The 22,181-nt window shown below is 40.0% G+C and overlaps 2 protein-coding genes across 5 annotated transcripts in view; both read right to left on the reverse strand.

Annotated features, from left to right (window-relative positions):
* NCOA4 (nuclear receptor coactivator 4) overlaps positions 1–22,181 on the reverse strand; it is a 397,571-nt gene that overhangs the window by 217,443 nt on the left and 157,947 nt on the right. The gene's annotated exons all lie outside the window — the stretch shown is intronic.
* OGDHL (oxoglutarate dehydrogenase L) overlaps positions 1–22,181 on the reverse strand; it is a 56,720-nt gene that overhangs the window by 3,222 nt on the left and 31,317 nt on the right. For all 4 annotated transcript variants that reach the window (XM_082052837.1, XM_082052834.1, XM_082052836.1 and 1 more), the window contains exons 16-22: positions 18,353–18,480; positions 8,630–8,808; positions 5,349–5,420; positions 3,923–4,048; positions 3,231–3,303; positions 1,051–1,214; positions 258–412 (exon numbers count right to left, since the gene is read on the reverse strand). In XM_082052837.1, the coding sequence (XP_081908963.1) occupies positions 258–412; positions 1,051–1,214; positions 3,231–3,303; positions 3,923–4,048; positions 5,349–5,420; positions 8,630–8,808; positions 18,353–18,480 (897 nt within the window). The remainder of the gene's footprint in view (positions 1–257; positions 413–1,050; positions 1,215–3,230; positions 3,304–3,922; positions 4,049–5,348; positions 5,421–8,629; positions 8,809–18,352; positions 18,481–22,181) is intronic.

Raw genomic sequence — 22,181 nt, forward strand, 5'->3', positions numbered from 1 at the left:
AGCTAGTTGCTACTGGTTTTCTTTTAGAACCACAGGAAGTGCAAGATATGCATGATGAATTTGAGATATAGTCATCTGGATTTTTCCATCTTTCACCCAAGAACCCAAACTCAGAGGTTTTGATTTGTGAAGAACATGACTTCTCCATGAATAACATCCTAAAATCAAAAACAATTTTAAAAGAAAAATAAAAAATGAAAAAACCCCAAATAAATTTAAAAGCAAACAAATCAGCCCAGGAGATAAGAGTCTCATACCATATAGGTCGAGTGTGGTTCACAATAGTGCGGAAGCGAGGTTTGACATAATCATAATATCCACTGTTTTTGTGTTCCTCCTGACACCAAACTAGATCAGCAGCTGGATACTTCTCAAGTTCTTCTTTCAGCAGGTCAAAAGGGAATGGTGAGATCTGGAAAGAGAGGGTAGTAACCGGCAAAGCTTCCTCTTACATTGTGTCACCCATGGTAGGAAAGCCTTTTACCTATCAGGTATTACAACCAATGACTGTAATTAACCATTCAGTACCTAATATAATTGCTATATGTTCTTTAGAGTGACTCATATTTCTTTAATTGATTTCATGCTGTCAGAAGTGAATACACACATATTTTATATTTGCATCAGTATGAACAGCAGTAGGTCATAGCCCAGATCTCCCATATTCCTACCATTTTTCTAGTGAAGTCATTGTGACAATACAAGTCCTTAATTAGTGAAATGACAATGCAGCTGCAAAGTGTACTCACAACCTCTAAACTTAACAGATTGCATATACAGGTTTAAGGTGCCATCATACTGTAACCTTTACTTTGTTACATTGTTCTGGAAAAGTCCAGCTGTCTGAATCTCATTGTCCAGTATACTGTTGGTGTGTTCCTTCTTCACAAAGCCATGAAGGATTAGATAATGTCTTATAAGATGCAAAATGCTATAAAAATGTTAACTATCACCGTTATTTCTGGCAAAGTGCTATCTGTTTAAAAGCACAGTAACCCCTTGCTGAAAGTCTCCCCAGGGACCCTGTCTTCTGTGGATCAGGGATCTCACCTGCTCAAGTCTGGTTATAGCAACTTGTTTCTCCAGGTCTTGATTCTTTCTCTCTTTCACAAGATCATAGTAGACTTTTCCCGTGCAGAAAATCACTCGCTTGACCTCATGTGGTGCATGAGCTGCCAGGCCATTCTCAGGAATCACACGCTGGAAGGTGGTACCTGGTTAGAGCACAAATTAGAAAAGTGCTCTCAGTGGAACAGACATTGTACAGCTGCCTCTCTATTTCTACTTTTCGGACCAGTAATTTTGCTAAAGTGAGATTCAGCAGTTTAGTTTCAAGAAGTTAAAAGATTGTAAATATTCCACTCTTTCACACTTAATAGACGGAAACATATTAACAGTAGATCCGCTTTTAGCTTTGCATTGTGCATTACAACTTTAATTTTAAATTGATTGGATGGCTCACCTTTGCTTACATTTTTTTTAAAGAATTACCTGAAATCTTTTTTCTTCTTTCCAAGATGATCTCAACCATATAGCTTTAATATAGGTTCAGAAGATTTTAGAATATTTTTATATAAAAGCACAGCACATATTCATAATGCAATTCAATCTGGAAACTGCAGAAATATTTACACAAGCACATACATCACTGCCATGTATATATGTGATTTAAACCCCTGCTTGAGAGTTAAAATGGCATTAGCCAAAGGAAGAATTAGTGTAGTACTGAGCCATGTGTATTAGTGATAAGACACAATTTCAGATGCATATCCTCACCATTAAGATATCTTTTCCCCTGTGATCTCATCTCCCAGGAGAGCAATTTGCTTGGGATACATGAAGCTGGAAGAGGGACTTGATGGTCTAAGATCCTTTTCTTTGCTCTTGTATATGATTGATTAGAACTATTCCCACATTAACCAACTGCAAGGTAGCAGACAGCAGCATGACCTCCCAGCCTGAATCAGCACACCCACTTACCAGGGGAATAAGCTCCTGTTTGAACCATTTATCTTGGGGGGGGGAGAAAAGCAGCAGCACATACGTACAAAAAAGAAACTGATTTATGTCAGAATTATCCTGTCCCACTGAGCAGCAGAATTCATCATTAAAAAAGACTGAATCTGCGCTTCTTTGGGTCAGTTGGAGTCAGTCTCCCTCTCCTTCTCAGCTTTCCATTAAAAGCAGAGCAAAAAGAGTTAGCTGAGAGTCAGCAATATGTCCTGTCCTCTTCAGCAGTAACATGAAAGTATGTCAGAATTCAATGTTAATTAGGAATTTGGCCATTACTGAGGTGGCTCACCTGGAGCCTGAAATAGAGGGGACTCCCAAGACAAAGTGACCAATCACAATCCCTACAGGATTTCTAATCTGATTAATTCTACAAAGCTTTGAAACAGTAATCAAACTCAGAAAATGTCTTTGCCTGAGAAGCAAACTTTACTCACCTACAAAAAGGAGATAATGCAAAATTTAAGCATGTTTATACACTGTAAATTGCTTCAAAAAACTGAGCAGTTACCCTTTTGTGACAGGAGTCAAGACAGCCACCAGAACTGGAGACAGCGCACTGAACCTACGCACACTTGGAGCAAGCGCTTGAATCACTCACTCACTACATTTCACTGCATTTCCTCATGCCACTCCAACACATTCTAACCAGTGCATGGCAAGAGAAATTACTGCAGCTTTTGGTTTTATTACCTCTGCAGTCGCTACATCTCTCTTGGTGCTGATGGCATGCCAACAGCAGCTGGGGTGGTAGATCCAGCTCTGAAATCACTGATCTCACTTTAGATCACTGGTGTGACATGGCAGCCCCAGAAATGAGTATTTTGAGAAGAAATGGGCCCTTCATCCCTCCAAATGGGCACAGTGTGATTGCAACCTGTTCCTCACAGCTGGAGGGCAGTACAAAGAACAATTTTTATATGAAGAGAAAAAGAGTAGAGGGACTTAATAGCATACTGAGGGAAACATCCCTGCAGAGACAGGAACGCACTTTCCACTGCCTTTAAGATTAATGGTTGGTTACAAGATAAACCTGTTAAAATTAGCAATTCATATTTGAAAGCAAACTTTTCAGCAAAAGTCCATGCTAGATCTCACCACAGCAGCTCCACAGAAATAGTGCCAAAGGGAAACTCTCCAGAGCAGATTCTCTTCTTTGCAGTCTGATATGCGACTTGATATTGATAGTTATTTGTCCATAATATTTTCAGATGACTTACCAGACACCATTTCATCAAAACTGGATTTAGCTTCCGGATGCCTCAGCAGTGACTTGGGTGTCAAAATAATCAGCTGTAAGACAGAAATTTTTCAAAGGCTCAGGAGCTGCTTTATCTACATTATTATATGGAACATTTGTAACACTGTTCATACAAGAACCACAAACTAAATACGCTATAGACCAAATTAACGTGAATAGCAGACACAGTAAATTATTTTTTTCTGTTTTGAAAGCCTAGGAAGTTTCAAAATTATTCAAAATATTTCTGTAGTCCACTCCTTTTAAAGGTTCTCAAAACCCACTGCTTATGCTTCTCTTTGAGAACAAAGTCAAATCACAGGCTATGAACCAGTAAAATATCCAACACTTGTATCCTAGGTTTTTGAAGTTTCAGCAATTAGACATGCAGTTTATAGTTATGCAGCCTGTTAGCTACATAGTGTCTTGACAAGCTCATCTGAAGGTCTGCACAGCCAGAAGGAACTAAAGCTGAAAAATCAAGTTTTGGAATTGTCATAAGTCCGAGCAGATTTTCATTCCATCAAATCAGCGACTTCAACTCGTGTTCATTTTAGGCTTTTCACCTATGATTCTTCTTGTTTTCAGCAGTATGTCATATGGAAACAAAGCCCCCTCTTTATGTGAGGGTTAATATACCTAGAAGAATCAAGTCCATTGCAGTAACTTTACCGGTTTTCTGAATGGCAGCAAGATCTGTCTTCTGAGGACGTGAAAGTAATTGGCTGGAGTTGAACAATTCACCACAATCCAGTTGCACTCATACAGCTGGGAAACTTCAAACTGCTCACTGAACTCCTGAGAGAGACATCAAAGGCATTAGAAAATTGTCTAAAAGACTGCAGAAAAAAAGAGGTGTGAAAACCATACTTTTATTTCTGACTCTCTTTCCTCAAAAAACTTGATTAGCAGATCTTTGCTGATATTATATTATTATCTAGGGTGGCATCCCTACAAATCATTCTCTTCTGTTACTACTTCTTCCTAAAAATGTATGCAAGTAAAGCCAAAATGATTCCATTAACTTCAGCAAGCTGGGAAGACTGGGCAGGAAGGGTGAGGAGGATTTTAACTGGTGGAAGACACAAAATAGAACTCCTTTGAAAGAATCTTTAAACTAGAATTCATTTCTTGAGTGTATAGATAACTCTCTCCTATTTTTCAGTAGGTGTCCTGTCCTCTTATACTATTTTAATATAGATTTTGTGTTTATGTATTCTACGAATATAAGGTTTTTTTAATCCATATCTACATACATACTTATTAGGTAAGCATATAGACAGATATAGGTAGAATAATCTCATCACAGATTAGTACAGCATCTAACGTGATTTCCTGGTCCCCAGTTTGAACTCCTGCCTTCCATGGTAAAATTTATAACTTGCCTATTACATGCAATTGACAGTGCTTAAATGTAGTCAATCAAACAGGTCTTTATTCTTACAGTACACTACCAAAAATCACTTTTAGATGAGGAAGGACATGGCTGTGGAACTATCATTGCTCCAAGGGTAACAAACTCAGGGCCAAAACTGAAATATCCATTTTATTTTGCCTTTTTTTTTTTTTTAATTTCTGGGCTTTTCAGTTAATATACAGCAGTGCTTCTTAGGAAACCTGCAGTGAGGAAGTAGATACCCAGTATCCTGTAGAGCTACATATTTTATCTGTAGAAATGAATGATTAACATATGAAGGTCTTAAGTGAATCAAATTTAGAAGCTGCTTATTTTCATGCTCCCAGCAGTACAAGTTAGCTCCACTGCAAAAAGCCAGGAGCAGTCCCACTCGGCCTCCTTTAGAAATTAGCTAGAGACACTTACTTGCAGTACACACAGCAATATAAACAAGCAGAATCACTGGCCCTGAGAATAGCCATAAAAAGATCATCCTGCCAGAGATTAATTGTATATGACCTCAGCTTTGAGATGAAGCAGCACATACTGCATACTTCCATTACTTTTATTGGGATCAAGTTAATGTTACACGAAGCTAAATCTTAACCCACTATACCTAGCTAAAAGGATGCTTCCTACAGAAAAGTATCTCTGAGATGTGAAGAGAAAAAAAAGGACATGGCCTTTGACAAATCAACTTACTGGATAAGCATCAGAATCATCATTGCTCATCTGCAGAAACCTCTCAGGCCTGGCTGATGAATGCTCTGGACCCTGGTAAAGGTATCATTTAAAATAACATTAACAAGCCAAATCAGCAGTTAGACATCAGTCTGGGTCACTCACTGCATAAGCGCATCCTGTCCCCCAGCAGCCCTGCAGCAGGCTGCACACCCACCCCCCAGCCAGAGGCATCGGCAGCCGCAAGAGAGGGCAGGACACACCACGGGACTGGAATTCTTTGTCTTCCGTAAACGGTTTTCATAGGAGGTTTTACAAAGTTTTACAAGGATTTCCAGTGCTTTCCAATGCAAGGATTACCAGCTTTCTTCTAGCCTCAGTATGAAGACCAGTGAAAGGGCAGTGGGTCCATGTGGGCACAAGAATAACCTTCCTATTGCAGGGCAAAAAGAAGCAGAAGGAATGTCAGGAGGAGAAACACCATGTGCCCCAGCCTGCTGCAGTGACTCCTCCTTCGGGCCAAGCCACCTTCACATGCTAACAGCAGCAAAGACTAAGTTAACTGCTGACCATCTTCACTGTATCAGCAACGCAACGAGCAGACTCAGGATCTCTCTCCCACAATTGTTCACTGTTCAGTACAGGACAAAATAGCTTCAATGAATGCTTCAGCTAAAATGGATCAAAACACATGTATACGTTATCTGGCAAACTAACCTATGATTAATTTCTGCCTCCTCAGAAGGTATTTTACATTCTGTCAGGGTACTGAACACTCACATCCACTGTCTCAGTAGCACCCAAGGTAATTTCTTTTAGGGCACAAACATTGTTAGATCCGTTTTACACTAGGAAAACATGTGTGCTGGTCAAAGACAGTATCAGGAATAAGGAGTGTAACAGAATCTGTTCTCTTCCCTCCCATGTCCTTGTTTATAAAGGATGAGAGAAAGCTGTGAGGAGTACAAGAATACAGTGTGCTTTTTTTTTTTTCATTGCTAATGCTGGCAGCCTGTACTTGTTCAAGTGACAGTTACTGCTAGGAAGGACTTTCATTTTGGAGACAGCCACACGGTTTTTTAACCTGAGGACATAAACTATTACACCTCTCAAATCTCTCCATGACTGCTAAGCTAATGATGCTCCTAAAGCGCTTTTTTCTTTATATGGCTGTTTCTCACCACAACTTCCTCTGTTGAAACCCTAACATATGATCTCCAAAATCACTCATTACTTTGACAGCTAGTAGTCCACCTTGGTTCAACATATCAGCCTCCCTGCTTCCAAGAGCAGGATTCACTCTACTCCATAGACTATGGGAATTCAAAGGAAAAAACACTCCACTGGCAACAAAAGAGTAATACAAACAGTCAGGAATTGTGCCTTGCAAAATTACTCTTTTGAAGATTTCTGCTTTTGACATGCTAAATAATCTGGTCATAATTGGGTAAGGGCTTGAGAACAAGGAGGAAGCCATGCAAAATTATGGTGCACAGTAACAGTCCAATATTGCAACACCTCTGTTATAGACATCTATTTGCTGTAAATCAAATCCTACACTAAGTACAACCTATACACATACAAACGTAGTGCTTCACAAGCACACTGAATTCAGTACACTGCAAACAGAGATGTTACGAACAAACAATTACAGGAGAGACAGGTGAGGCTTCCCTAACATACACAGATTCGCTGCCCCAGCAACAACCTCAGTCCAGAGCCTCAATGTTCACATCCATCTTTGATTTCTCTGCTGACACCATCAGTTGGATTGTTGGCAACTGCTGCGTGGGATGGGGCAGGGTTTATTTCTACTGTGACCACCTACCCAGACAAACCTATACTGAACCCATTAGCTACTTTCAGATGAGTCCCCAGGGAGTGATTAGACAGCAGAGTCTTTCAATCTCAGCCAACTTGCCTGTGAATGCATGACCTAGAGGTGAAGGGATCCATATCCCATTACGAATCCTTCCCCAAATCATTCTGTCCCCAACGCTGTAGTTATAGAGAGAATAACATTCCCATAATGGAAAGCTCCTCTGGGAAGATAAGAGATTTCAGCAGCCTGGTAGGATTCTTAAATATTCCAATAACACCTGACACTAGCAGCAAAATAAGCTTGTTTCAGAAGATCTCGGCAAATCTTAGTTGCCAAGTCGCTAAAAGAAAAGAAAGATTAACTGTATTGTAAGTTGCAGAGAACCAGTTCCCTTCAGCTGAGTGCTTTCCTGCAGAGGACCACACCTCCTGCTCAGGGCACATTCAGGCTATCCCTCAGGTTTTATTTAAAAAAACATTAATTTAACAAAACCCTTGTGAACAGCATCAGACCCTTTATTCTACATGTACAAATGGGTATGGAAGCCATTCATAAGATATGAATGCACCTCGGTATATCAAGACAGGATTATAATTGAATGGAAATAAACTAAATTGTTTGTGAGAATAAAAATGATGCTGTTTGTAGCAAAAGGGTCTAGAGCATTTATACAAATGGAGATTGACACTGTGGCACATACTGTACTTTTCTTAATAGAAAACTAGAAACATACATGCATCAATTCATGAATGTTAATGCATTTGAAAAGACCTAACCTGACATGATCCTCATGTAACCTTTAAAAATAATTTAAAAGATTTGAAGAATAATTCTACTGCTGATAGGAACTTCATATAATGCTATATACAGAGCTTGCCCATGCCCTTTCCCTCTAAGAAACTGTATAGTTCCTCCTACCAGCCAAAGAAAAGAAAGTCAACAGCCAGCAGAAACATTTGCCTTTTCAGAAAGAGGGAAATTTCTTATTATATAAAATTAACCAATGTCAATGATTTTTTAAGAATATTTAAAGTTGTTTCATATAATTTAATTACAAGTGAATTTAGTGCAGAGTTTATGCAGACATACTTCAGACAGAAAAACAACCAAGCAAGTACTGCTAGACACTAATGATTTCTTTCTTACTGTGCACTAATAACCTGGCTTTCTAGGGAAAGAAGGAAGCATCTTAGGAACAGAAAGAAAAAAAGAGAGGAAAAAAAAAAATGGGGAAAACATGGTACATGCCACTAAGGACACAAAGCTAAGAGCTTAGAAATACTTCTCCGTTTTCTTTGGTTCTTACTGATCAATCTCTCCATGTCCTTTTCTGCAGCACTGAAGCAGTCCAACGTGCTGAACAGCGCGTTCCTCCCCCAGCTTTGTATCACCACTGGATCCCCAAGACCTTTGGCTTTTACAGCCGCAGAGGAAGGCACACAACCAGCATTTCCCTCATGTGCCAGCCCGTGGCCCTCACCATTCCTTCCATTCCGTGTGGCAAGAGCAGGACGATCCCGTTGTGACGAACCCACTTGGCCTGGCCGGAGCTGATGAACTGGTCTATTATACACTGCGCTGTGTTGTGGAAGTCGCCAAACTGGGCCTCCCAGCACACCAGGGCATTGGGACTCGCCATAGCAAAGCCAAGTTCAAAACCTGAGAACCAAACAAGTAGGAGAATTAGAAAAGAAACAGACTTGCTGAGAATTCTGTTCATTTCTCATAAAAGAAATTAAATTGAAACAAAACCAAAAGGAGAGCATGAACTAGATTTTTGTAGCCTTGTTATAAATCATGCAGTTTTCAGCAGTAACATTTCCATCAGAAAGATTACCAAATAATGTTTTTCCAATACCGACTCTAATCCTTCAAACCATTCCTCAAACATTTAAATATCAACAGAGTTTTTAAATGAACTAAAACTCCTCCCTTAGCTCAGACTTCCATGTGATGTTTTCCTGAGAGGTCACTGAGGGAGATACCATCCTTTCCTGTAAAAATACAATGCAGCGCAATACTAGTTCAAGAAGTTATTTGTTAATTTTATTACTCGCACAGCTCTGCAAAACACTGTTGTGTGGTTTGGTTTGGGTTTTTTTCCTCTCATATGCCTATAGGCAGGATCATAGCCTTTGTATCTTCAACTAAAGTTGAACATAACAGGGGCATGGGAGACCCATCAGGAACTTGGCCAAACAATTCTTCCTTTGGCAGGGCTAAGGACCCTTTAGGTCTCTGCTTCGGTGGCAGAGAGAAGACCAGAAGTGCTCCCACTACAAGAAAGGCATTGAAGTGCTGAAGAGAGTTCAGAGAAGGGCAATGAAGCTGGTGAGGAGTCTGGGACACAAGTCTGATGAGGAGCAGCTGAGTGAACTGAGGCTGTTTAGCCTGGAGAAAATGAGACTGAGGGGAGATCTTATTGCTATCTACAACTACCTGAAAGGAGGATGCTGGTCTCTTCTCCTGAGTAGCAAGCAGTAGGACAAGAGAAGATGGCCTCAAGTTGCACCAGGAGAGGTTTAGATTGGATATTAGGAAAAAATTATTCACAGAAAGGGTTGTTCAGGCATTGGAACAGGCTGCCCAGGGAAGTGGTGGAGCCACCATCCCTGGAGGGGTTTTAAAGACTTATAGGTGAGGCTCTTAGGGACACAGTTTAATGGTGGCCTTGGCAGTGGTAGGTTAAGGTTTGGACTCAATCTTAAAGGCCTTTTCCAACCTAAATGATTCTATGATATCACTAGCTCAGCTAGTGAAAACAGAAAGACGTAACCTTCTCCCTCCCCACTCCGTGTCAAAGTTCTCAACCCATTTTCAGGTCATCCACAGTAGCAAGTGCGTGCAGAAATTTCCCTAAACTTGTGCTGTTTGAACTGTAAATTCATCAGTTCCATACAGAGAAGGACCACACATTCCCACTTAGCCATGTCAGGTTAATGCAGCAGGACAAATGCACAGCAGCAGCCTGGTTGATGGCAGCTCGGGTGTTCTGGACAGAGCAAGCCAGGCAGCTTGTTGCCTGCTCTTAAAACTTGTCAAGGCCCAAGCATAAGCGAAGGCTCTCACAGCCTACATGGGTATCTCTTAAAAGGCAGAAATGAATTTTTGCTCTCACTGAGAGATCTGCTGCAATATGCTAAAGCCCCAGCCCTACAACAGGACCTGGGGAGAGGCCTGGCAAAGAGAGAAAAGAAAACCAAATCAAACTGCTACTGTAGTGTAAGCTAGTAATTGATTCTTAGTAGTTCTGCAAAGGTAAAACTTAGAAAACTGCAGGAGTGTTTGCATGTGCTACATGGACTCTGCATTTAAAAAAATGCAGAATTTTGTGTCACATCAGAACATGAGAACCTAGCTATGTGCAATGTATCTGTCTAAGTTTAATGACCACAATTAAAGTTAAGGTATTTTTCCATACCAAGTTCCATAGTGAACTCCTAAATGTATCTAATAATATAAAAATATATATTTGATCTCTGCTTACATTTTCCCTGACACTTCAATATATCTGAGCCTGGAGTGCTGAGCTAATACCTGTACTCATATTCTACAACTATAATCTGGAATTATTAAAATCAAAAAAGTTAAAGCTCTCAGTAAAAAAAATCAGTGCTACGTAGCACTGCTCTGGATATAGAGGTTCTGACTGAGGGAAAACTGATTCAATACACATAGAGAACAATGATCTGATGGATAAATATGGTTTAAGTTGAAGTTTTAACATCCTACACAGAATAAAAAGAAGGCTCTCATTGAAGGTTACCTCAGCAGATCAACTAGCTTTGCTACTGTAAAATTGTAGGTAAAATATAGTGAGTTGTAACTCTTTCCTTAGTAACTGCAAGACTAAAAAACCTCAGAGTGAGATAACAGACTGATATGGATTTCTTATCTCTTTGCAGCTTATGTATTTTAAGATCTGCACATGTAAGCTAAGTTGCAGAGAGAGTCCTATCCCGCTACCATTGATTTATGCTGAACTCAGCTTGATGTTTTTGTTACGTTCAAGTTCCCATAATTTCCATTTTTGCCTGGTTTCCTTACAGTGACATGATAGCCACTCAAATGCTACAATATAGCCTTGATAGCAAAACCAGCTTAGGCAATAATTAACACAGTTTCTGGTAACAAAATATCTGTACTGCTTAATTTGTCCTACCGGCCCCCAGTCTCCCCCCACCTCCAAAGAGTCATAAGAGTAGTGTACATTTAATCAAGACAGTGCCTAAGACTGGCATTTGGGACGCAGAGAAAAATCCCTCCATATCTGAGAGGCCAGTACACCTGTCCAGATACTATGCAATAATTTGGGTTTCTCCTCCTTTAACTGGCAGACATTCTCAGGAGTACAGGCCAAAGTATCAATCTGTAACACCTCATGTGGCTATGAGCCCAAATACAATCATAAATCAGGAACCTCACAGACTTCCTAAATATTGTAGATCAGTAAAATCCAATATTGCTTTGTGACCACCAGTATTTAGTAAACTACAGTAAACTGTTGAGAAGCCATGATAAAACCCAAAGTCACTGAAACTATAGTTCCTGACTCTGATCAAACCCACTCTACAACTCTTCTAATTAGAAAAATTCAGGAACTTCAGAAAACTTAGGAAGAAACAAGCTTATCGTCTTGACATTCTCCACGCACAGAAGGCTACTGCTACAGGGTCACCAGCAAGTGACAGCTGACATCCCTCACATACCTGTCATTTGTGATTTATACCCTGGTGACCGAAGGCTGCAGTCCCTCTAGAAGAGCCTCTCTTTGTGGAATTCTATGGATAAGAGAATTACTTCAAAGAGAACTATAATACCAAAAAACTAGATAATGAATAATAGAAAAATACCTAAAATACTTTTAAGATAGCCTGGCATTCCAAGCACTAAAAACTTCAGTATATGATGAGATAGAAGAGAACAACATGTGGCACATACAGCATATGAGTTACTTGAATGTTATTAGTGCCAGGTAATTGACTTGGCTGTGGAGGAAGACTTCACGATCAAGTCAAACCTATTCAAACCTTCTCCTTTTTTGTTTTCGTTCAACTTTTACCATGTGTTCAGTGTCAGAGAGATACTCAGATCTCTAAGCTAAGATTGAGCTCTTTGTGTGCTGGATACACAAGCAGTTCCTTCCCTGAAAGTTTTACCATCAAATGGGGGGATGGAATGACATTTTTAAAAAGAAAAAAAAAAAAAAAAAAGTGGAGGACAAGCATTTCCACTTTATGAAATTGAGAATTAATGAATATACAGTTATACAAAGTTTAAACTAACTTCGTCAGTTCCACAAGGAAAACCCTCAACAAAACTAGTGAGATTAGTCATGTATCAAAGAAGTCCCTCTATAACACCAACTACAAGAACATCCTTCCAACTCTTGACATGAACTTTTGACATAAGTCACCTCCGCGTGCAACTGAAATTGCTTTAGCCTAATTCGATGACTACACAGATAAATTGGAGCTACATGATTTCTTTCTTTTGCTCCAGGAACAGGCTCTTCAGTCAGTGCCAGTGTTCAAACTTTCCTGGAAGGTTAGTAGAGGAACAATTGCAGGACAAATTAACTGCATGAGAGAAAAAGCAACAAGATCGTCAAGTGAAAGTGTTTATTCAAAGAGCAAACAGCTTCACATATTGTTTTTACAGTGTGTCTTCATAGTCTGCTCCTTAGTAATTCCAACCCAGCTTTTTGTTTACCATCGCCATGGCAAGAGATCTTTGACTCACTTGGCTTCTGGACTGGTGAACTCTGAACGGTCCATCATAACTCCAGCAGATGCTGTGCACACCAAAAGGCAACTAGTAGGTCAGAGGCCAAAAGGTGAGTGATAAGTCAGATAGACGGCCTTTCATCTGTGAGTCACCATGACAGTGCATTACCGAACAGGATGGCTTTTGCTGACCATGCCTTTGGCCTGACTGCCTCAACAGCCTTTCTTTCAGAACATGTTTTAAATCTCTGTCCTCCTTATTTGTGTGATTCTATTGTTTTTCACACAATGCAAGCAGTGGAAAAATTGACACAACTCCTTCAATGCATGTTCCCAAAAGTAGCTGAAAAATAGATTTCCCTAGACAGGCTCGAATCCCATTCTAATTTTACACAAGCATTAAGAGACCATTTCTACTGATTGGGTGACATGGTTGAGAAAATATGCAATATGTTCCAGACTTGTTTGCACATATGCTGCTCTCTGTAAGGATGGGGTACTCTAGCTCTTAGAGAAGAACAAACTGAGATCTTGACCACTGGGAGTTATCAGTAATCACACGGTGCTTTTCCAAGAGTATGGAATTCTAAACATATTTAAAACTTGGTCACAGTACACACATAATTCTGTTTCATCTGCCAAAATCACCCCTAAAATTCACCAGGAAAAAAGAGTGTCATTTCTCATTTCCTATCTTGTTGCCCATTTTGTGCTAATAACCTCCACAAGGTGACAATGTCCTGTGTAAAGCTGCATTGAAAGGTGTGATCCTAACACAGATACCTTTTGCAAGCTTTCTGACAGCCATAAAAACATCTGGGAAAATATATCCAAATGTAATCTATACATTCTGATTAATTTTTTAAAATTTATTCTGCTAAGACTACTATTTCATGGAAGACATGCCTGTGGTATACCCATCTTTGGTATAGCAGAACCCATTTTCCACCAGGTAAATGACAACGATAGTTCCTAACATTAAAGCTATGCCACCACAAATACAGGAACTGCTAGGGAGTCTGTCGAAAACTATTACTTTTACTTGCACGTGGAAAAAAATGTATAAAGAGCAAGATCTGAACTGCTAAATTAAAAAATTATATTGGTGGAAAGATGTCTAGACAGATGCAAGGGGTGAACAAGCAAGGAGAGGGTGAGGTGCTTCACCTGAAAGGATTTGTTGAGGCACCAGATGAGTCAAGGTGATGGAAGGTGACTCACGCTAGAAAGACTGCACAGTTCTAGAGATGGGACCTGAACTGCAGGGGAGCAGGTTCCTACCCAGGGTAAGGGAAAGGGTAAAAAAAAAACTGCAGCAGAGACCTTGCAAGCTTATATTGCTTGTGTCTGCAGAGACAAGAACTGAAAATATCTTCAGAATGCTGTGCAAACTCTGTGAGTTTAAAGGATTAACTCTTACACAGCTAGAGACACAAAGAACAGGTTTAAGCTGTGAGAAAACCCAGTGCCAAGACAACCAGGCTGCAAGACATAACTTGCAAAGAATGGCAGGTAAAGAACCTGCGCACCCAAGGCTGGAGAACCACCAGCCAGCTCCAATCCCCAGGCAGCCGCTCAGAGCACACCAGGGCACAGCGAACAGGACCCCCTGCGGCAGCTTGGGCAGCTTCCAAACTGAGGGGAGAGAGGAAAGAAGAATACACAGCGCTTGACTAAGGTTGCTTAACTAACGTTCTAATTGCTGAAGTTCATTAAGGTCCATAGATGACAGGCAGAGCAGAAATGCTTGTTTCCATTAGTCCAGTTCCTGCTGTGCTCCCTTTCTGTTCTTTCATCACTCTGGCAGAGAAAGAGGTGTTGTCAAGCAAAGTGGCAGCTTACACAGCATCTTACACAGTGTTTTTCCCCACAGCACTTTTCATGATTGTCCAAAGAACTGTAGTTTTTGAATTAATGTAAGGCTATAGCTTAATTCAATATGATTTCAAAGTGACTTAAGGCATGAATGTTAACTAATGGTTATAGAGGGCTTATCAGCACAGGAATTTAATGTCAGAATGAGGAAAGTGTCTCTCTGTTACTTCTGCTTTTCTCCTCTATCTCCATCAGCAAAGAAACTCAAACAACTTTGTTTAAGTGACTTCACACAGCCATCACTTATACTCCCATTGCATTCAGTTTCAGTGAAAGGGAAAATTTATAGCTAGATGAGTGGATGCAAAACTAAATTTGTCAGGCATTGGAACAGGCTGTCCAGGGAAGTCATGTAGTTAACATCCCCGGAGGTGTTTAAAAGGCGTTTAGGCAAGGTTCTTAGGGACATGGTTTAGTGCCAGGGTGACGCTATGGTTGGATTCAATGATACTGAGGGTCTCTTCCAACCAAAATGATTCTACAGTTCTACAAAATTGCAATAATCTGCATATAGCTAAAAATAGCAGACATGGGATGTCAAACAAAATTATCAGAGATTGTTAAATACTCTGATTTGATGCCTCAGTACATACACACCACATCTTCCTGTATACAAAGCACAAGCAATTGTTTGGACCGCAAGTTAACAAGACTGCCTTTGATTTATTTCTAAGTGAGATGAGTCTTGTCAGAGTATCATTTTAATGGGGCAGTTACACCCCAGGTGTTCCTAACCAGCTCAACAATAACTTGGTGCAAGGCTCACAGCTCTGATCAGATGCCAGCTCTTGGCTTAGGCACCTGCCAAGGAAATAATCTGTAGGTTTATCGTGCTGGGCTGTTCAACCCATTTTTACTTAGCTCTGATTCACAGAAACTAAGGGAATTCCCAAAATGTTTCTGAGGTACTACATGTTAACACAGTCACAAACTACATTAACACCATTTTTTTTTTATTCCTTTATATCCTCTCACAACTCTCCCACCCCCCATCAAATACTTAAGGGCACTACTCCCAAACTGCTCCTTATAACAGGCTTATATAGTAGAAATAGCAGTTAAAGAAAATAAAGTGTGGGGTTGGTTTGCTGCTCCTGAAGAATCAACTGCTTGAACTGCATATGTTCATTTATTCTTCCACACATGAAAAAGGAGACCCAGTGATGTTACCAGCCAAACAGGTAACAATTCTGACAGCTCCTCTTTGATTGAGATGCTTAACTAGAAGAGACATGTTCACACATGGCTGCTTCTCCATACACTGTCTCTTTGTGGATACAAACCACACGAGTAAACATTTTAGAGAAGGCGGATCAGTAAAAGCTAGCAAGGGAGAGGAAACATAATTATAAAATCACTTCAACATAGAAACATAGCATTTTTAGTAAAGAAAATAAAAACATTGCTTATCAACTATTTCTATCAACTTAAACTCTTCTACTGTTAGAAAATACTTCAGACATGAGGAATTTAAGGTTCTTAACAATTAAATATCAACATCATTAGTTTTGAAGAACCTGTCATCACCTCTGCTGAAGCAGAATTGCACAGAAATTATACTCTTGTTTTCGATGTATGCTTGTATTCCATGAAAGTCACTAAATCAACTTTCACATTTCTCCTGCTGGGGAAAGGTGAAGGGCAATAGTGAGCAGTATGAGATCAAGAAAGAAAAAGAAAGAGAGCCCACTTAGTTAACTTTTTTAAAGGACAGAACTGTGGCAATAATAATTGCCCTCCACACCATAGGCTTCCTAGACCTACTGAGGTGTAATTTTTGGAATAAAATCAGATTTCAGTAATATCCAGACATTTATCACTTTCACATTTGGATACATTATTTGAATGTAAGGAAAAAAAAAACTTGTTTTTCTATTTATGCCAATTATTTTTCTTATGTTTATACACATCCTCTTTTGCGCTCTCCTATTTAGAATTTACATTTACATGTTACTATATCAGCTTATAGAGATACAACTTCTGTTCACACCAATTCTGCCACAGAGCTAAGAAAAATACCTAAAAAAAATTTAAAAATCTCAGCTCTTCACTCCGTGCTCCACCATACAGTTTTATACCATTTTAATATTAATAGCAATAGGTAATATGTAGCATATGTTGTTTTGGTTTTGTCTGGGATAGAGTTAATTTTCTTCATAGTACCTAGTATGGGGCTATCAATTACAATCTTTATCTAGTGCAATGTTTCATCTTTTTCCTTCACACTAGCTCTGAAATGGATATGAAACAAAATTTAATAATTTATCCGTAGAATCAAGAACATTTTTGATAAATTATTAGATGTCTTCATTTTGTGCTCCACATTCCTCTTGCCACCCTCATCATGGATGTTATCCATTCTCTGTGGCTGAAGGCAACACGTCTTTCCAGTATCAAAAATACAATTCACTGAGATTAACACTATCACTAACAAGAATCTGTTTTCTTGAAATAGCACCATTCAGAATAGCAGTTCAGATAAGACTAGGATGTATTTTTATATTTGTATTACAAATTGTCCCTCATTTTGTTGACAGTTACTCCCATGTTGAGAAAGCATTCGGTCCATGTTCCAGCATCAGCCACGACACACAGATACTTCGACCTGAATCCCATAATTGTAATAATAATTGTAATGTAATCCCCCACATTGTAAAATGTGGGGATGCTTAAGAGATGCCAGAACCTGAGAGGGAGAGCTTTGATACCTGTTTCATGTATAACTGTTTTACAGCTTTCTTCCACATTCTCTTTCTTGCTGAGCTTCTCACATAGCTACATTATTCTCTGAAATTCATATGCTGTCTTTGCTAGCTAATGTCCAGTTGAATACTGATGAGACCAACACTAACATAGTCTGTGACTTTTCCATCAAAACCTGCTGAAGTCTCCTAGTTTATAGTTTTGAAGTACAAGCATGTTCTAAGCAGCTTAAACAAATAGGTGTACTGCTGGAGGAGTGCAGCAAGTTTTGCATTGCAGGCACACCAAAACCTGTAAGTTCATGTGCCTCATACCACAGGCAACATATTCAAAAACTGAAAACAAAAACCCAAACAAACCAACACCCAGTTGAAGTTTTCCCTTCTAATTTCAAATTTATGCTAAAATGTTAATACTGAAATGTACATTAAAATCAAAACCCATCATGGCACACTGTAGGAAAAAAACAACAGTTTGGCTTAAAGGTACAAATATTGCAATGAGTAAGGTAAATTTATTGAATCTCTTGGTAGAGCTACTTTTTTTCAGGGGATGAGGTGAGGGGAAATCAGTTTAGACATTTTGATAGGATCACAGGCCCCTGTTATGCAATTCTTTGCTCTCACCTGGAATAAAACTGCTATGAATGCGGTAAGTCAAAGTACAACAAAGGTAGAGTTTGTTTATTTTTAAATGCCACTAACAGAAGGAGACTTTGTTTTGTTTTGAGGCTTGGCAAACTCAAGTAACAAAGTCAAACCTGGTAGCCAGGAGGCTTAACTACATTAATGCAAAATTGGAAAAAAATTCCTCCTAATGAGTAGTCATCAGTTCCGATATCTTGTTTGAGACCTGTCACAACATAAGCAGATCTGCCAGACAATTACCCTGAGACCTACCTAAGACGCCGTATTCAGAGAGGGAGCTGTTGCACACGGTGTAGGGGGCCTGCTGCTCCCAGAGGTGATTCATGGGGACACACGTTCTCTTGTCAACTTCTTGATCATGAAGCACATGATGACGATGGCTACAAACAGTTGTTGAAATAAATGTATTAGCTAAGAACAACTTTGGGCTTTTAACAGAGCTGTTTTCAAAGATAAACCATCAAAGCTATGCTCTCAAAAGCATGCAAGCAACACAGTTGCCTTTGCTTTGCACAGCGCTCTGGTTTGGCCAAAGCCCAGCAATGCAGTCACACCTCTAAATGCAACTCTTGCACTGTAAGGACTTTCACCAACCATCCAGGCTTGTTCCCAGGCTCTCAGGGAAAATCAAAATATTTAATCACTAGTAGAACTGGGGGGCAGATGGGAAAGGGTGGGGAGGTTGTTGCTATAAAATAAACTGGTTTTTAAAAAAACAAACCAATCAAACAAAAAAACAAAACAAACAAAAATAAATCACTAACAAAACAAATACACCACAAAATTGTTATAAAAAGCATTTCACTCCACTTCCTTGGCACATACTATTAATCTTTTCCTTAAAACAACTGTTATTTGTCTTTTATGCAAAAATTCACTCTAATCTCATCTCATCTCAGCACCAAGACTTGAAGCAGTCTTGAGTGCTATTTGCACTCACTTGCACCATTTACAGTTCTCTAGAACACCATTAATCAGCGTTAGAATGGGGCACCAAGGAACACTACCAAACCAGGGATGACTGAAGTAATTACTGTAATCCATTAACTCTCTGAGCAGAGTAACTGAGTGAATCACACCAATATGTCCCGCTTTACAACCGGTAACATACGGATAGTTATTATAATGGTAACAACTACTGTGTGTTGTATAGATGCCAAAACTGTATCTTTTTGTACTTCCCTTTGCTATGATGAATGCTAGCAAAAGAGCTCTGAAATTTATTTAGGAGTCAACAATATAAGGCCAGGAAAAGAAAAAATCTTGGGAGAACAGCACAGGGAGAGAATTAGACAGAATGAGGGAAATACACACACCAAACAGCTGTTAGGCAGAAATAATTTTTGCCCCGTTATTTTATTTTTTTCATTCAGCCAAAGATAGAAGGCCTACCTAGTCAATAAGCTGCTTGAGCACAAAGCTTTCTGCTTCCCCAGCAAAAGGTGATTGCAATGAGCACTGATGGACAGCCAGAAATGCACAGATATACAAGTCAGATATTGCTGTTGCGCAATTGTCAGGTTTACTGACATCAAACCAGTACAGAATCAATCTCTTTCCCCTTTCCCTTCTCCAAAGTACATCTCCATGATGAGAAAGATCCCTGTCCTTCTATCTGCAGCTTTATCTAGCATCTGTCTATTGATAATGATGAGTAGTGAAACAGGAAGAAAGCAAGCCAAGGGCTGTGATCAACGGTGCAGAGTCTGGTTGGAAGCCTGTAGTTAGTGGGGTTCCCCAGAGGTCAGTACTGGGTCCAGTCTTCTTCAGCCTGCTCATCAATGACCTGGATGAAGAGACTGAGTGCACCCTCAGCAAGTTTGCTGACGACACCAAACTGGAAGGGAGGGCTGACACACCAGAAGGCTGCACTGCCATCCAGAGGGACCTGGACAGGCTGGAGGACTGGGCAGAGAAGAACCTAATGAACTTCAACAAGGGCAAGCGTAGGGTCCTGCACCTGGGGAGCAATAACCCCAAGCACCAGTACAGATTAGGGGTGGACCTGCTGGAAGGCAGCACTGCTTGGGACTTGGGAGTTCTGGTTGACAACAGGTTGACCATGAGTCAACAATGTGCCCTTGTGGCCAAGAAGGCCAACTGTATCCTGGGGTGCATTAAGGAAAGTGTGACCAGCAGGTCGAGGGATGTTATCCTCCTGCTCTGCTCCGCCCTGGTGAGGGCGCATCTGGAGCACTGTGCCCAGTTCTGGGCTCTCCAGTCTGAGAAGGACAAGGAACTACTGGAGGGAGTCCAGCAGAGAGCTACAAACATGATTAGGGGTACAGAGCATCTTTCTTATGAGGAAAGGCTGAGAGAGCTGGGTCTGTTCAGCCTGCAGAAGAGAAGGCTGAGAGGGGATCTCATCAATGTTTATAAATATCTCAAGGGTGGATGTCAAGAGGATGGAACCAGACTCCTTTCAGTGGTGCCCAACAAGAGGATGAGGCGCAATGGGCACAGGCTGAAGCACAGAAGGTTCCAACTGAATATGAGGAGAAACTTCTTTACTTTGAGGGTGCCAGAGCACTGGAACAGGCTGCCCAGAGGGGTTGTGGAGTCTCCTTCTCTGAAGATGTTCAAAACCTGCCTGGATGCACTCCTGTGCAATCTACTCTGAGTGAACTGCTTTAGCAGGTAGGTTGGACTAGATGATCTCCAGAGGTCCATTCTAACCCCAACCATTCTGTGATTGAATACTGACAGAAAGTAGTAGTTTCTAGACAGCAGTTCAGAAGCTCCAAAATAGTGAAAACACTCCCATCATTTTGTTTTCATTAGGGCAATGCAATATATGCAGTTCTTCCCCAATTCTGGCTGATACTTCCTCTTCAATTAGTTCCAGATATTTGAGATATTATATAGTTCAAGGATTCTGGAGAGTGAAGGGTCTTCTCAGTACAGAGAGAGGACAGTGTGACATATACTTTATATGCATTTGCAAATGTGTTTTTTTCCAATAAAAATGCACCAGCATTTGCTCACCTTTATTATAAATGACAAAGAAACTCAATCACAGCTAAACAAGAACAGCTTTAAAGAGAACTCCAGTACCTCCTAGATACGTGTGCAGCATAAGTTAACTTTTCTACCCATTCCTCTCATTAAATGAGCCTCAATACAATACAACAGGTCTAGTCTTCCACATTTCTCCAGTGTTCTCTTCTGTTTAAGAGAGTGGTTGTATATTCTCTGACTTCCTCAGGTCCAAGCCATTTTTTTAATCTCATCCTTTATCGTTGAACTGCTCTGTCACAATAATTAGAAAAATTCATAATCACACCAGGTGCTAGTATTTTGTAGATCCTGCTACCCAACAGGCAAACTCAAAACCCAGCATTAAAGCAGAACCAGGTTACTCTAAATCAAACATCTGCAGTATCAGTTTCAGTTCTGAACTTCACAAGAATTTATGTGAATGTCTTTTTACTCCTTTTCTAAAAGACTGAATAATAAAATCCAAATACCACAGGAATCGTTAGCTAGTCTTCAACAGTCTGAATAGTATTTTATTTGAAAACATGTTTTTGTTGTTGTTGTTTTGGTTTTCCTTTTCTGTTTTTCTTATATTGCTGTCAACACAGGAATTGTTTTTATCTTAAAGATCAAGGAAATTTGGATAATAGTTCTGGAAAAACCTCTTCCACCAGTGAGACAACTGGGAATACAGAGAATTCATATTCTCAAGACAAGTCTATCAGCGTGTGTTAGACTTGACTAAGCACTCACCTGAAATAGGTGGGTAGGTTGCTAAACAATGATCACGTGTTCCTCTCCCAGGAGATGCTCACCGCTTCACAAGACCACAGTAATGAAATCAAGGAGGATGAGAAATTGGAAACAGGGTGGGGATCTCCCCATTTTCACTTTTGTTTTCAGGTCTTGTCTGAAGGATTTTGTTAAAGTGCCATTAGAATGGGAGCAAAAAGAAGAAAACCCAAAAAACTGGATACCGAATGAAGCTCAGCACAGAAACAGAGCACTGTACCAGAGAAGACAGGCACCAAGATTTCTCTCTTTCCTGTAAGAATTCAAAATGAAGCACAGTGCAGCTGCTGGTTCATTCACCCCCAGCAATGGG

Source organism: Streptopelia decaocto (assembly GCF_964273445.1).
Source record: "Streptopelia decaocto genome assembly, chromosome: 5".
NCBI lineage: Eukaryota > Metazoa > Chordata > Aves > Columbiformes > Columbidae > Streptopelia > Streptopelia decaocto.